The 16408-nt window shown below is 45.7% G+C and overlaps 2 protein-coding genes and 1 long non-coding RNA gene across 3 annotated transcripts; 2 read left to right on the top strand and 1 right to left on the bottom strand.

Annotated features, from left to right (window-relative positions):
- The first annotated feature begins 1948 nt into the window (after positions 1–1948).
- On the top strand, positions 1949–12174 carry LOC110508485 (E3 ubiquitin/ISG15 ligase TRIM25-like). Its single transcript, XM_021589025.3, has 8 exons — positions 1949–2058; positions 2898–3439; positions 3517–3612; positions 3760–3993; positions 6832–6854; positions 6966–7111; positions 7226–7497; positions 11205–12174. The coding sequence occupies exons 2-8, from the start codon at positions 2942–2944 to the stop codon at positions 11472–11474; spliced, it is 1539 nt and encodes a 512-aa protein (XP_021444700.3). The 5' UTR covers positions 1949–2058; positions 2898–2941; the 3' UTR covers positions 11475–12174.
- Positions 12175–12267: 93 nt separating this feature from the next.
- LOC110508486 (cerebellin-1) lies at positions 12268–15421 on the top strand. Its single transcript, XM_021589026.3, has 4 exons — positions 12268–12490; positions 13350–14207; positions 14414–14533; positions 14648–15421. Exons 2-4 carry the CDS (start codon positions 13917–13919, stop codon positions 14843–14845), a joined length of 609 nt encoding a protein of 202 aa, XP_021444701.1. The 5' UTR covers positions 12268–12490; positions 13350–13916; the 3' UTR covers positions 14846–15421.
- LOC149970710 (uncharacterized) lies at positions 14303–14854 on the bottom strand. The gene is made up of 2 exons (XR_016492820.1): positions 14631–14854; positions 14303–14511 (listed from the first exon to the last, which is right to left on the bottom strand). It is a non-coding gene; the product is annotated as an uncharacterized LOC149970710 (long non-coding RNA).
- Positions 15422–16408: the final 987 nt, after the last annotated feature.

Raw genomic sequence — 16408 nt, forward strand, 5'->3', positions numbered from 1 at the left:
CCCTTAGTTCCAGTGAAGGGAAATCTTAATGCTACAGCATAAAATGGCATTCTAGAAAATTCTGTGCTTCCAACTTTGTGGCAACAGTTTGGGGAAGGCCCTTTCCTGTTTCAGCATGACAATGTCCCTGTGCATGAAGTGAGGTTCATACAGAAATGGTTTGTCAAGATCAGTATGGAAGAACTTGACTGGCTTGCCCAGAGCCCTGACCTCAAACCCATCGAACACCTTTGGGATGAATTGGAACTGCGAGCCAGGCCTAATCACCCAACATCAGTGCCCGACCTTACTAATGTTCTTGTGGTTGAATGTAAGCAAGTTCCTGCAGCAAATGTTCCAAGATCTAGTGGAAAGCCTTCCCAGAGGAGTGGAGGCTGTTATAGCAGCAAAGGGGGGGAACAACTCCATATTTCTGCCCATGATTTTGGAATGAGATTTTCGACAAGCAGGTGTCCACTTACTTTTGGTCATGTAGTGTATGCCTGGGCGTCTGACATCACTCTGTCTGCTGCACTTCCTTCCTATTCATCTCTCTCAGCCAATAGGCTACCAGGTTAGATTTAGTTTTTCATATTCAATTTGTGTAAAACATTGACAACAATTCACTCCTGTCAGCCTAACAAAATGATAATGTGCATAATGATGCCATAAAGCAGGAGCCATAAAAGGGATGATGAGCATATGGAAATGAAAAAAACAAACAAAGCCTATATAATGACCGCATGCTCACCCCTACTGTTAAACATGTCACACCATGGCCACAAGGCAGAGCTAAGCTGAATGGTGAGCTTTGAAAAACAGCAGGGAGTCTCAGGCTGCAGTTGTAAAGCGCCACAAATGCCGTGATTTAGGGCAGCCGTCACGGACACACCCTCTCAATTTCAATTTCTATACAATTTAAGGGCTTTATTGGCATGGGAAACATATGTTTGCATTGCCAAAGCAAGTGAAATAGACAAACACTTAGTGAAATAAAGAAAAAGAAATGTACAGTCAACATTACACTTACAAAAGTTCCAAAATAATAAAGACATTTCAAATGTCATATTATGTTTATATACAGTGTTGTAATGATGTGCAAATAGTTCAAGTACAAAAGGGAAAATAAATCAACATAAATACAGGTTGTATTTACAATGGTGTTTGTTATTCACTGGTTGCCATTTTCTCGTGGCAACAGGTCACACATCTTGCTGCTGTGATGGCACACTGTGGTATTTCACCCATTAGATATGGGAGTTTATCTAAATTTGGTCATAATATGGTCATACATTTGGCAGAAGGTTAGGAAGTACAGCTCAGTTTCCACCTCATTTTGTGGGCAGTGTGCACATAGCCTGTCTTCTCTTGAGAGCCAGGTCTGCTGTCGGCAGCCTTTCTCAATAGCAAGGCTATGCTCACTGAGTCTGTACATAGTCAAAGATTTCCTTCATTTTTGGTCAGTCACAGTGGTCAGGTATTCTGCCACTGTGTACTCTTTGTTTAGGGCCAAATAGCATTCTAGTTTGCTCAGTTTTTTTGTAAATTCTTTCCAATGTGTAATTCTCTCTTTTTTCTCACGATTTGGTTGGGTCTAATTGTGTTGCTGTCCTGGAGCTCTGTTTGTGAACAGAGCCCCAGGACCAGCTTGCTTAGGGGACTCTTCTCCAGGTTTATTTCTCTGTAGGTGATGGCTTTGTCATGGAAGGTTTGGGAATTGCTTTTAGGTGGTTGTAGAATATAATCTTTCTCTCTCTCTCTCTCTTTGAGTGTGTGTGTTTCAGCTCTCACCCGAAAACCCAAGATAGGTAATATGGTAGTTGCCTACTGGAGAGTTGCTTTCACTCCTACACTTCCTTCATAGCAGTGCAGGTGAAGGAAAGGAGATAAGGAGAGGAAGCCTCCTTAGAGTCTTGAGATGCACCCTCGCTCTCTGAGTGGGTCATGTGACTATGTGCTATGAGAGGTCAGTCCCTCTGCTTAAAGCAGACATTTTTATGGGATTAGCCGGTTTCTACACACACTGACAGCACTACACCCAACGATGGCCACACTGTGACAGACCTGGGACACAATCAGGTAAGGGGAATCTATACTTTATTGTGGACATTTGAACAATTTGAAAAAGCACACAAGAAAGACATATCAGAATGTATATAGGACAGTTGTAAACAAGATTGGAAGAGCACATGTAGACAGGCAGGCGGTGAGGATGATGTCTTGATCCCGCCATAGCAACAGGCAGGGATTGGGATGCGCTATAGGTACAAGGTTCAGGTCAAGCAGTGTTGTAACTCCTCGGTAGCATGAGAATAAACTCAGTGATGCAGGTTATGCCAGTTAACTAGAGAAGAAGTAGTCATGTCTGACACTTAAGACAATGGGAAGATCTTGAGGTGTTCTAATAATATTGGACAATGGCCTGAAAACCTTATAAACAGGCTTAATGGTTGATAAGTAGGAAGATAAATAGAGGAGTTGGTGCCGGTGAAGTGGACTGACCTAGCCCTGTTCCTAAAACCTAATTCCTAGTGTTAGTTTTTACACAAGTGACTTTGGCGTGAACTATGAGTAAACAGTGTCACTATCCAGTGTTGGGGAGTAGTGAACTACATGTAGTTCAACTAATAATTGAACTACATTTTGCAGTAGCTCGGTGGTAGTTGAACTAAATTCAGATTCAGTGTTTTCATGAGTTATTTACCTTCTTTTGCCATCTAGTGATGTATCTAGCTGCTGGAACAACACGCTATGTTGGCAAAAATAAAATATGCTTAACTAGGCAATAATTACACATGAAGTGGCTAGAAAATAAGACGTTGGGCATTAAGACTGGGAATTAAGATGATTTCAACTGCTCATTATTTGGACAAATTGACAATGATTTTGACATTATTTGGATTTTTTTTTGTGCAAAGGTGCCTTTTCCCTTTTTGTGTTTGAGGTGACAAAATCGGTTGCCATGGCGTCCCTGGAGGAAGAGTTGACCTGTTCGTTGTGCCGTGACGTCTTCAGCCAGGCCCAGTCCCTGCTGTGTGGCCACAGCTTCTGCCCGGCCTGCGTACGGGACACCTGGGGGCACAGGAAGGCTGGGGTCAGGGGTCGCTTCACCTGCGCACAGTGCCAGGAGGAACAAGGGGTAGTGGCGTGTGACTGCTGCCCACCTGTGGGGGACAAGGACGAGGCGGGGACCACCGTGGCGGTGAAGACCTGCCTGCGCTGTGAGGTGTCTCTGTGTGCAGAGCACCTGCGGCCCCACCTGGAGCGGCCCGCCTTTAAGACACACCTGCTGGTGGAACCCCTGGGAGATCTGTCTCACCGCAGGTGTCCCGCCCACAAGGAGATGTTCCTCTACTACTGTGCAGACGAGCGGGTGTACTTGTGTTCAGAGTGCCTGTTGGAAGGTGGCCATGCACAGCACCGCATTAAAGGACTGAGGAAGGTGGAGGAGGACTTCAAGGTCAGTAAACAACCTGCCGTTCCCTACAGCTGGTGTTATAGTGTGACTATAACAGTTCTAAATCCGTGTTTCCACAGGTCCTCCTCAAGGGCCTTCTCCAGAAAGCAGATGAAAAGCTGAATGAAGGTGAACGGATCCTCCAAGAGTACCAGAACACTGACCTCACTATAGCAGTGAGTGACCACACACACATTCTTATAGCAGGTCCATCAATTTCCTGTTCATGCTTATATTAATCGGTCCAAGCTTCTATTCTGCCTGAAAGCTGAGTCCTGTCCTGACCTTAAAAATCTACAGTGATTGTTGTTGTCCCCCTGCAGGACATGTCTGTGGCAAATGACTCCCAAGTGGAACGTATGGGTGTAGATCTGCAGCTGCAGGTGGAGAGGCTAGTGCTGGCCCTGAGGGAGAGCACCTTGAGGGAGAGGCAGAAGGTCATGGAGCGCCTGCAGAACGACTGTAGCAGGGTGAGGGTGGACCTGAGTAAGACCCAGGACATTCACCACTACCTGACATCCTTGCTGGAGGAGACAGACCCCTTCCTGCTCATCTGGGTGAGATGTTTATTATGAACCCTTTTACCGGGTACCAAGATGACTAGAGAGAGGAGGAGAGGGTTTGAAGGAGCCAATTGGAATCTGGGGATGATTTGGATACCATGGAAGTAAGAGCAAACAGGTTGGATATTCCGCCAGGGTAGTGGAGTTTACAGCCTACTTTTGGGACAAGTGCCATTGTGTCATTAGTGACCACGCAAGAGTTAGGACCACAGTTTTGCAATAAAACAATAGATATCCAACTTCACAGTAACCATTTCAGGCAGTTAATGTCTGTGCGTTAGACACAACCTTTGAGTATCCTCAAACAAACGGAATTGATCAAAGCCATCCTCTCAAATCATTTGATGGCATAGGTCACAATTCTGGTAATCATTCTGAATCTGAACAGTCACTTCTGTACTGTACTGCAACATTTTAACCACCTATTTACTTACAAGACAGCATATGTTGTACACTGCATAGCGGAGGATTTCAACTAATCTGTTTACCTCCCTGTCCATCTGGGGGTGATTCACGGTGCCATTCATGCAGGATTTGTACTGTGGCAATGAAGGCTTTCTGTTTTTATTGATTAGCCGTCAATCAATGCCTCTTTTTTTTTAAGATAGTACATTTGAATAACTTTATTAACAGTTTTGTGTTATTGTCTTACAACCATGAATAACGGTGAATTACTGTGCATCGGAAAAGTATTCAGACCCCTTGACTTTTTCCACATTTTGTTATGTTACAGCCTTATTGTCACGGTTTTCTAGGTGAGAAGGAGAGTCGGACCAAAATGCAGCGTGTCGATTGCGATTCATGTTTAATGACAAAACACACTAAACACAAACACTACAAAAACAATAAACGTAACGAAAACCGAAACAGCCTATACTTGTGTAAACTAACACAGAACAAGGATATCAGGACACTAAGGACAATCACCCACAAAACCCAACACCAAACAGGCTACCTAAATATGGTTCCCAATCAGAGACAATGACGAACACCTGCCTCTGATTGAGAACCATATCAGGCCAAACATGGAACTAGACAAACTAGACATGAAACATAGAATGCCCACTCAGCTCACACCCTGACCAACCAAAACAGGGGCGGAAGCTCTGGACAGAGGGGCGGCAGCTCCTGGCTGACTGGCGACCCCTGGCTGACTGGCAGATCTGGAAGAGTCTGGTCGACTGGCAGATCTGGAAGAGTCTGGTCGACTGGCAGATCTGGAAGAGTCTGGTCGACTGGCAGATCTGGAAGAGTGGTCGACTGGCAGATCTGGAAGAGTCTGGTCGACTGGCAGATCTGGAAGCTCCATGCTGACTGGCTGCTCTGGCTGCTCCATGCTGACAGGCTGCTCCATGCTGACTGGCGGCCCTGGCTGCTCCATGCTGACTGGCGGCCCTGGCTGCTCCATGCTGACTGGCGGCCCTGGCTGCTCCATGCTGACTGGCGGCCCTGGCTGCTCCATGCTGACTGGCGGCCCTGGCTGCTCCATGCTGACTGGCGGCCCTGGCTGCCAGTTTGGCACAACAGCATTTGGGGAGTTTCTCCCATTCTTCTCTACAGATCCTCTCAAGTTCTGTCAGGTTGGATGGGGAACATCGATGCACAGCTCTTTTCAGGTCTCTCCAGAGATGTTCGATCAGGTTCAAGTCCGGGCTCTGGCTGGGCCACTCAAGGACATTCTGAGACTTGACCCAAAGCCACTCCTGCGTTGTCTTGGCTGTGTGCTTAGGGTCGTTGTCCTGTTGGAAGGTAAACCTTCACCCCAGTCAAAAGTCCTGAGTGCTCTGGAGCAGGTTTTCATTGTGGATCTCTCTGTACTTTTCTCCATTCATATTTCCCTCGATCCTAACTAGTCTCCCAGTACCTGCCACTGAAAAACATCCCCACAGCATGATGCTGCCACCACCATGCTTCACCGTAGGGATGGTGCCAGGTTTCCTCCAGACGTGACGCTTGGTATTCAGTCCAAAGAGTTTAATCTTGGTTTCATCAGACCAGACTATCTTGTTTCTCATGGTCTGAGAGTCATTTCGGTGCCTTTTGACAAACTCCAAGCTGGCTGTCATGTGCCTTTTACTGAGAAGTGACTTCCGTCTGGCCACTACCATAAGGCCTGATTGATGGAGTGCTGAAGAGATGGTTGTCCTTCTGGAAGGTTCTCCAGAGAGGAACCATCATGACCATTGGGTTCTTGGTCGGGTGACCAGCTCTAGGAAGAGTCTTGGTGGTTCCAAACGTCTTCCATTTAAGAATGATGGAGGCCACTGTATTCTTGGGGACCTTCAATGCTGCAGAAATGTTTTGGTACCCTTCCCCAGATCTGTGCCCTGACACAATCCTGTCTCTGAGCTCTACGGACAATTCCTTCAACCTCATGTCTTGGTTTTTGCTCTGACATGCTCTGTCAACTGTGGGACCTTATATAGACAGGTGTGTGCCTTTCCAAATCATGTCCAATCAATTGAATTTACCACAGATGGACTCCAATCAAGTTGTAGAAACATCTCAAGGATGATCAATGGGAACAGGGTGAACCTGAGCTCAATTTCAAGTCTCATAGCAAAGGGTCTGAATACTTATGTAAATATGGTATTTCAGTTTTTTCTTTTTTATAAATTGGCAGAAATGTCTAACAACCTGTTTTTGCTTTGTCATTATGGGGTATTGTCTGTAGATTCGATAAAAAAAAATATTAAAATCAATTTTAGAATAAGGCTGTAACGTAACAAAATGTGGAAAAATTCAAGGGGTCTGAATACTTTCCGAATGCACTGTATAATTATTATTAGTCTTATAACAGTCCTTGGCTCCTTTTCTTTGTTCTGTCCACAGGCATTTCATTCTGATGACTCAAGGTAAATAAGGAATAGGTATTCATTAGTATGATATTGTTTGTTTCTGTTTGTGTTTGTACGTATGTTTGAGTAGAACATGATTTGTGTCTAACCTGCTGTGCTCTATAACAGGCTGCTTGTGGACCTGAACTGCCCCTTGTTCACCCCTGACCCTGTCAACCTGGACAGGAAGTACATTGTGGAGGACATTGAGAGCAAGCACCGACAGTTAATCACCGAGACGATGCACTGTCTCACCGAACTCAAGAGAGAGCTCTGTGAGTGCACAAGCTGAATCTTCAACCCTGAAATCTGAGATGGGATGAATTCAGGTTTATTCATTCATATTCTCTTTCTCTCTGTGCTTTCTGTCTCTTTCTCTATTTCTATAGTGACAAGTCCGTTGACTCTGGACACTAACTCCGCCCATCCTCTCCTGAGCATTTCTGATGGCCTGCGGTCAGCTATGCGGGTCAAACACCGCCTTCCGTGTGCCACTCACCCCGACCGCTTCGATCACTGGGCTCAAGTCCTGACTGTCCAGACATTCTCCTCTGGAACCCATTACTGGGAGCTGGAGGCAGAAGGCTTCTGGGACATTGCGGTGTCCTACCGGAGCATCGGGCGGAAGGGGAAGGTGGGCAATGCCTTTGGAAATAACAAGGTACATTGTCATCACTCTTCTTCCCCTTGCTCTTCTTCATGTGGTATTTAATAATAGCAAGAACTGTGGTAATAAGACTAACATGACATGTTAGTTGTCATCTTTGTAATCTGATCTGGAATTTGATCAATAACTAGCTTTCCATCCAATTGGCAACCGATTTTCATGCAAATTGTCACATGTTGATCTGTTTCACTTGTCTTTGTGCTTGTCTCAAACACCTCCAGGTGTCGCTCATCTTCCCCATAATTCTCAGGGTATTTATACCTGTGTTCTCTGTTTGTCTGTTGCCAGTTCGTCTTGTCAAGCTTACCAGTGTGTTTTCCGTGCTCCTGTTTTCTTAGTCCCTAGTTTCTAGCCCTCCCGGTTCTGACCTGTTCTACCTTCCCTGACACTGAGCTTGCCTGCCTGACCATTCAGCCTGCCCTGACCTCGAGCCTGCCTGCCCCCCTGTACCCTTCAGACTCTGTCCTGGTTAATGAACGTCTGCCTGTCCTCGACCAGCCTATTTCCTGCCCCTTGTATTTTAATAAATATCAGAGACTCGAACCATCTGCCTCCTGTGTCTGCATCTGGGTCTCGTCCTGTGTCGTTATAGTACGAACTGGCCATGACTGACCCAGCAGACTCGGACCGGCTCTGTAACGCTGTCTCCCTGCAGGGAGGCACCATTGAAAAACATGAGGAGCTACTTCAGAGCCTTATGGAAGGTCTCCATACTCTGTCGGGACGCCATGACCAGGGTTTCAAAATGTTACTAGAGCAATTCCGTGGACCATCTATCAGGCAGCATTCCACAACGGAGGCCTCCCGGACGCTCAGTAATTCCCCTGCCAGTGATCATTTTGTACCTACCCTGCCTTCCCGAGAACCCCGATTACATCAAGAACCCCGTAGTGTGGCAGACTACACAGTAGACTTTCACACGTTAGCCGCCGAGAGTGCCTGCAACCCGGAGTCTCTGTTTGATACCTTTCTTCATGGACTATCCAAGGACATTAAAGACAACCTCGCAGCTTGGGAGTTACTCCTGGCCCTCGACTCCTTCATAGCCTTAACAATAAGGAATGATGGACGTCTATGGGAGCGCAGGAAGGAGAGGTCTGTTTTCAGCCCCACTCGTTCATCCACGGCTGCCTGCTCGCCCCAGAAGAACCCAGGGAGTCCGCAACACCTGCATTTTCAAGAGGATCTGAAGTCACCCGAGTCCCCTCGAGATCATCGAGAATGAGCGACTCGTTTTCTACAGTGCTTACGCAACGAAGCAGATCTAGATTGGCTTAACTCCAACAGTTGCCTGTATTATGGTGCTACAGGGCATTACAGTACCAATAAAAGACCAGACTCATCAGCTAGGTAAGAGTACTATGGTAGGACATACGGGGAGGTTTCTAACTCACAATAATCGTACTCTCTTCTGTGAGAGTACTCTCTTCTGTCCTGCTGTGGGGTGACTGGTCTAAATCTCTCCGGGTGCTTATTGACTCTGGAGCTGATGAGAGTTTTATGAACGCTACTCTGGTATCGGAGCTGGGTATCTCCACACAACCCCTCTCCATTCCCATGGACGCCAGAGCACTGGACGGAAACACCATAGGCAGGGTCACTCATAGTACGGTGCCTGTTAACCTGCGTGTGTCCATACAACTTCTTCTCATTGAATCTCTCAAAGTTCCTGTTGTTTCGGGATTTTCATGGCTCCAGAGGCAGACTCTCTGGCTGCTGGGAGCATTTGTTCTTCTGCCTCCCCTGCTGGCGCAGGGTTCTTCTTTGTGGAAAAAAAGGACAAGACCCTGCGTCCATGTATCAACTACCGGGACCTCAATGACATCAAGGGGAAGATTCGTTACCCTCTACCACTCCTCTCCCTGTCTTTCGAACCTCTCCAGGGGGAAACCATCTTTTCCAAGTTGGACCTTCGGAATGCCTACCACCTAGATTGACTACGCGAAGGAGACAAGTGGAAGACGGCCTTCAAAACAGCTAGTGGACACTATGAGTACCTGGTCATGCCATTTGGACTCACCAATGCTCCCACAGTGTTCCAGGCCCTGGTCAATGATGTGCTCCGTGACATGTTGAATAGATGTGTTTGTCTACCTCGACGACAGCCTTGTTTTCTCCCGTTCTACTTAAGAACATGTCCTCCATGTCAGACAAGTCCTTCATCGCCTCCTAGAGAACCAGTTGTTCGTGAAAGCTGAGAAGTATGAATTCAACCGTTCAACTATCTCCTTTCTGGGATACATCATCGCTGAAGGGAGTTTTCAGATGGATCCTGAAAAGGTGAGAGCGGGGGTGGATTGGCCCCAACCCACATCCAGAGTGCAGCTGCAACGTTTCCTGGGATTTGCTCATTTCTACCCCCCCTTCATTCGGGGCTACAGCAGCCTGGCGGCTCCCCTCTCAGCACTTGCTTCTCCCAAGGTGCTGTTCACATGGTCTCCAGCTGTTGACATGCAGTTTCTGGACCTCAAGAGTCGTTTTACTAAAGCACCCTTCTTCATCCATGTAGATCCGTCCCGTCAGTTTGTGCTTGAGGTCGACGCTTCTGACATTGGAGTGGGGGCCGTCGGTGAGCCCAGGACCAAAAGCTGCATCCCTGTGCCTTCCTGTCCCATCGTCTCAACCCCGCTGAGAGAAACCACGACGTAGGAAATTGAGAACTTCTGGCAGTCAAGATGGCGTTAGAGGAGTGGAGGCACTGGCTGGAAGGGGCAAAACACCCATTTTTGGTGTTGACAGATCATAAGAATTTAGAACATCTCCGCACCGCCAAGCGCCTTAATTCTAGGCAGGCCCCTTGGGCCCTGTTATTCACCAGGTTCAACTTCACCATTGCCCACCGCACAGGGTCCAAGAATGTGAAGCCGGATGCTCTCTCTCGCCTGTATAGTTCCACTGCCACACCATCCGGGGGGGGGGGGGGGGGGGGGGGCTAACCAAATCTATTCTGGTTAGGGCCAGTTTGCGCTGTTCTGTGAAAGGAGTAGTACACAGCGTTGTACGAGCTCTTCAGTTTCTTGCCAATTTCCCGCATGGAATAGCCTTCCTTTCTCAGACCAAGAATAGACTGATGAATTTCAGAAGAAAGTCCTTTGTTTCTGGTCATTTTGAGCCTGTAATCGAATCCACAAATGCTGATGCTCCAGATACTCAAACTGGTCTAAAGGCGGACAGATTTATTTCTTCTTTAATCAGAACAACAGTTTTTATCTGTGCTAACATAATTGCAAAAGGGTTTTCTAATGATCAATTAGCCTTTTAAAATTATAAACTTGGATTAGCTAACACAACGTGCCATTGGAACACAGGAGTGATGATTGCTGATAATAATGGGCCTCTGTACGCCTGTGTAGATATTCCATTAAAAAAATAAAAATAGCAAACAACGCAGCTCATAATCCAAAAAAAATGTCTCTCTACCACATGGTAAAATGTGTAGAATAGCATGAGATTAGCTATAAAACTGCAAATTTTTCTCCTTGCCCCATGGCAAAACAATTCACCCACAATTCTGCAGACCCTCCCACCAACAAATTTCAGGCGGTGCCACTTCTTTAGTCGCATAAAAACTGTGGTTAGAGACATCGTTAATTACTTTAATTGGTCTCTTTGAACTTTTATCACAAGAAACAAATGGTGCTAAAAAAAAATGAAATGGTTGGTTTTCTATATTGACTGTTAGATGATGTTCTGACTTGCAGATGTCTTGGAGCTTGACACAGCAGCATGATAGAAAGCTAGCCGCCTGGCACAACCGCAGGAAGACACGCATCTCCAGTCGAATGTCGGGCAACCGTGTTGGCGTGGCCCTGGACTATGGCGCAGGCACCATCACCTTCTCCGAGGTGGGGCCATCCAACACCCTGACCCACCTGCACAACTTCACCACCTCCTTCAGCCAGCCCGTGTGCCTGGGCTTTGGCCTCTACAAAGCTGAACTCCATAGCAGAATCTCCATAGTGAGGGTGTGAGAGATCATCAGGAACCAGAGAATTAGAATGGGGTGGGAGCTCAAGGATAGAGACTTTGTGGGAAGTTTCCTTCTGGAACATCTCCCGGGACCTCATGGGGGATTGGACGATGAACAATAGAGCTTGTGTGAGCATGACAAATGGTAAGACTACATTCTTACAGAGCTCAGGACTCAAAGTACTATGAACTATGACTTTGAATCAGTAAGGAATGGATGTGTATGTCCTACTTTTGTCACAGTTTGGGGGAATTTGAAAGACCCAAGCAACTTGGACCCAAGAGAGAGTTTTAATCAAATACATCCAAACTACAGGACAATATTCTAAAGAAAATGTAACATTCAGTGGATAGTTCTAGATTCTTGTGATGTAACATAGCTATGGGGTCCCTTTTCCTTTTCTGAGTTTGTTTAGACTATTTTTTCTTTGGGGCACTCATGTACCAAGCTAAATAACCCAAATAGTGTTGAGAAAAAAGAGATGGAAGGTGTGTGGACTGAACCATATTGTAGTATAGATAACAGAATCATCAGACATTAGAATCTTTCACAAAAGTGAAATTATGTAGGCCATTATATTGAAAGGGATTCGCTGGAAGATGCTCAAGGTAGATTCACATGCTTTAAATCAATGCCATAGTCCGTGTCAGACTAAACAATGTCACAAAATTACCTTCAACATTAAAACATCTCAGATGCAATACTTGCACTGTCACTTTTCATTGTTAGAGAGAAAATGAGTAGGTGGGTGAGTGACAGAGAATTAAAGAGTGTGTGAGAGAGAGAGAGAGAGAGAGAGAGCGAGGGAGAGAGAGAGAGATTATAACACAGTGGGTCCTCTGGCATGGCCATTTAGATGCCTGTTTCAAAGGGAGGTCTCTGTGATCCTGTAGAATGTGAGAGAAGAGAGTAGAAAGTGGTTATGAGGAATATGTGACTATCACTCCATCTCCAAGGAGCAAAATTGTACTTCACCCGATATGGAAAATAAGGACGACACCTTTCAAACTGAAACAGGTGATACCCTCAACTATTTCTTTATGAACTTAAACTTAGACTCCAGGATTGCCTGACAGTACTCAGTGAATAAATGCATAGTCCTGCAATTTCCTTGTGTTAACATCTTGAATTGTTCAGGAAAACTGCTAATCTTCTGACTCTTGAATATTGGGGACCAACTCTCTAAAAAAAAACAATTTTGGGTTGGTGTGAGAGAGTGCGTCTGTGTGTGTTCGAAGAAAGAGTGTGTGGTGGTTTTATAAGGTGGTTGATAAAACAGTGTTAATCACTAGTGTCATAGAGAATGTGATCATCAGAGAGGTGTGTCAGAGTGTCTTTTTTGCACTTGAATTGATGACATGTCGAGATTGTTGTAGAAGGAAAGTGAGAAAATCCCATAATAAAGAGGGGGTACAGTCTAAAATGTTGTTCTATCTATAATATCAATGGAGGACGAAGTGCTTTCTTCTCCGTGTGATATACAGTAACCATTTATGTAATTGTGAAACGATAAACACCTAAGGAATTTGTATGAAAATACAAGAGGATGATGGAGAAACTACGTGTGAACATGGTGGGTACGAGGAAGGGGGGGGGGGGGGCATGTTATGGAACGTCAGGAGGTAGAGAGTGCGTGTGAAAGACAGATGGTCTCTCAGCAGAGTTGTTCCCCCACTCCCTCTTTCTTTCTCACTCCCTCCTGGATTCTACATCCTCCCCTGACACCGGTCCAGAACGTTACCTCATTCCCCCCCCCCCCCCCCCTAACAATATCCTCCTCTTCATCATCCTCTTCATCCTCTTCTATGGTAGCCGAGATTCCTCACTCTACCTTTCTTCATCTATCCCTCCCACTATTTCTCCTTCCTTCTCTCAGGTCCTGTGTGATGATGCAGTAGATTGGAACGCACACAAACGTCTATTTGCCCATGCTATCCTGCCACCTACTGCCACTGTTGCAAACCAGCACAGAATCACAGGAGAGATATCCATGAGAACAGAGTGAGAGAGATAGAGGGAGGGAAGGACAGACAGATAGTGTGGGGTAAATAGAGGGAGAGACTGTATGTTGACTTCGTCGACTTCGTCGACTTCTGCTGAACACTGATAACTCCAAACCCTCCTGGTTGTCAGTCTGTGAGTCCTACCTGTTGACAAACCTCTATATTTATTACTGGGAGACTTCCTACATATCGTCTAGGTGGGATAGGAGACCGCTGTCATAGAACAGGGTGGTGGACCAAGTCCAACCAATTGAGGACACTAATGATCCTGCTGAATATCAGCTACAACATCAATTGTGAGACATTTTAGGACCTGAGTGACACGAGAGAATATTTAGCGTTTTAAATCTATTTAGCCTGGGCATATTTATCTATGTCTGTAATCTTTCCATACTAGAATTAATAACAGATATACAATCAAAACAAAGACAGTTAAAAGCATGTATCCCAGGGTGGTTCGTTCATCCACCTTAGAGCCCACTGTGTTGCTGGGGCTGCTGCTCCTATGGGGGCCTCTAGGGGCCCAGGCCCAGAATGACACTGAGCCTATAGTCCTGGAAGGAAAGTGTTTGGTGATCTGTGACTCCACTCCCAACTCTGAGCCAGCGGGAAATGCCCTGGGCATGTCAGTACGCTCAGGCACCGGCCGGGTGGCCTTCTCTGCCACCCGCCAGACAAACCACGAGCCCACAGACATGAGCAACCGCACCATGATCATCTATTTCGACCAGGTGAGCAAATTCGAAATGAATATTGACCATATAAAGTAGTACATCAACAGGTGAAGTTGACCAAGGATTTCTTATTCATTGATTATCTTTGACTGATTTGTTTCTCTTTGATTGATCATTGATGAATGATTGATTTCTATACCCCATCACTCCCTATCTCTCTTATCCTCCTGTGTTCATTCTTTCCCTTTCTCTTCTTACCTCAGATCCTGGTGAATGTGGGCAATCACTTTGACCAGGAGAGCAGTGTCTTCCTAGCCCCCAGGAGGGGAGTCTACAGCTTCAACTTCCACGTAGTGAAGGCCTACAACAGACAAACTATCCAGGTGAGAGAGACATACTGTACATGCCGTAAACATAGAGCATGTAGCATAGCACCATGCATGTCCCACAAATAGTTAGTTGTTTGACATTGAGACTAACCGTGTGGTTGTTTCTAGGTTAGTCTGATGTTGAATGGGTGGCCAATGATCTCAGCCTTCGCTGGGGACATGGATGTGACGCGGGAGGCAGCCACCAACGCAGGCCTAGTGATCATGGAGAGGGGAGACAAGGCCTACCTCAAACTAGAGAGGGGAAACCTGATGGGTGGCTGGAAGTATTCCACCTTCTCCGGGTTCTTGGTTTTCCCCCTATAGGGAGATAGCCTGCACGATGGAGAGAGGAGGACAGAGGGAAAAGATGGAGAGAAAGAGGAATGGGGAGGGAAAAGGGTGAGACTAAAAAATGTATATAATTTAATGTCTGAGAGAAACAATAACATATGAGGGGTGGAGGGAAACACAAAGACAGAATTTGCATGGTAGATATGTGAATTGTCTCATGTGTTCAGCTTGTGTGTAACTTGTCCTTCAGGGTAGAGGAGAGACTATTTTTGTTCAGACACCAGAGTTGATGCGCACTATGGCACAAAAATGGCAATGTGCAATCAATTTGTAGTATCTTTTTCATTTACACTTTTAAACATAACAAGAAAAGTAAATCCTGTAGCCCCTTAAAATATGGCAAGACCTGATTACAACATTTCATTGACTTTTGAATCTCTGGCATTTTTGCCTACCATTCTGGCTAGCCACCCTGGCTTACTGCATTGTTCAACCTGCTTGTCCCATAACTAATTATATTCCCTATTTGCCAGTATGTGTTTTGCAGTGTGCACACCTCTTAGGACGATTTATATAAACAGATCATATTAAAATGAATATATACATTAACCCTTTGTCTCTTTTTGGTGAGTATTTTCAAAGTCTATAGTGGTACAATGTAAAATTAGATTTGTTTTCTCATTGTTGGTAGTTTCATATTTCGACAATTACCTTAGGCTACAAGGTATCAATATTTTACTCATGCTTTTCATTGAACCAGTATCATGACAACTGATTGTAAATATAGCTCTCACCACCATAGTTGGCATGGTGGCAGGGCATTGGCAAGGGGGGAGAGCATAAGGATAGTGAATAACGGACACTCCTCACCAGTCGGCACAAACAGATGGAAGCTTTGGCGAGCACACAGGCACGTCTCTGCCGGACTCCTGTGGATCAAGTGTGGTGTGCTGTCACAACCAGTCAGTCACGCTTCCTTAATTCATGACAGACAGTAAGACACAGAGTTAGAAAAGCTAGAGGGCGCACTTGAAAAAAAAAAAAAAATGATTAGCGTGCATATAAAGTCAATTGGGTGGGACTGACCTTTTTCAAGACAATGTGGAAGAGTCTTGCGAAGTAGGCCTATCACCTCCCCTGTAGGTAGTGACACATTGTCATTATATCACCGCCTCTATAGGTAGCAAAAATTTGCATTACAGCTTATGCTTTGCCATTCCCGACCAGAAATTGTTTGTAGAGCAGTGGCGCTTTCGGGATGAAAATGATCAATGACATTGTACTGATACTAGGCCTACATTATATTTCCCTAAAATCAAATATCATGTTTAAATGGTGACATTTGGCTACAGAGGGTAGTGCGTATGGCCCAGTACATCCCTCGGGCTGAGCGTCCTGCCATCCAGGACCTCTATACCAGGCGGTGTCAGAGGAAAGCCCTAAAAATTGTTAAAGAGTCCAAACAACCAAGTCATAGACGGTTCTCTCTGCTACTGCACGGTAAGCGATGCCAGAGCACCAAGTCTGGGACCAAAAGGCTTCTTAACAGCTTCCACGTCCAAGTAATAAGACTGCTGAAAAGTTAATCAAATGGCT

The sequence above is a fragment of the Oncorhynchus mykiss genome, chromosome 28 (genome assembly GCF_057628025.1).
Source record: "Oncorhynchus mykiss isolate SJ-2025 chromosome 28, ASM5762802v1, whole genome shotgun sequence".
Lineage (NCBI taxonomy): Eukaryota > Metazoa > Chordata > Actinopteri > Salmoniformes > Salmonidae > Oncorhynchus > Oncorhynchus mykiss.

What these genes read in the sequence shown, in the direction of transcription:
- LOC110508485 (XM_021589025.3), top strand. Translation starts at nt 2,942, where the DNA reads ATGGCGTCCCTGGAGGAAGAGTTGACCTGTTCGTTGTGCCGTGACGTC. An exon ending in AGGTGGAGGAGGACTTCAAG is followed by an intron (nt 3,440 to 3,516) that starts GTCAGTAAACAA and finishes GTGTTTCCACAG; the next exon opens with GTCCTCCTCAAGGGCCTTCT. An exon ending in ACACTGACCTCACTATAGCA is followed by an intron (nt 3,613 to 3,759) that starts GTGAGTGACCAC and finishes GTCCCCCTGCAG; the next exon opens with GACATGTCTGTGGCAAATGA.
- LOC110508486 (XM_021589026.3), top strand. Translation starts at nt 13,917, where the DNA reads ATGTATCCCAGGGTGGTTCGTTCATCCACCTTAGAGCCCACTGTGTTG. An exon ending in TGATCATCTATTTCGACCAG is followed by an intron (nt 14,208 to 14,413) that starts GTGAGCAAATTC and finishes TTCTTACCTCAG; the next exon opens with ATCCTGGTGAATGTGGGCAA. An exon ending in ACAACAGACAAACTATCCAG is followed by an intron (nt 14,534 to 14,647) that starts GTGAGAGAGACA and finishes GGTTGTTTCTAG; the next exon opens with GTTAGTCTGATGTTGAATGG.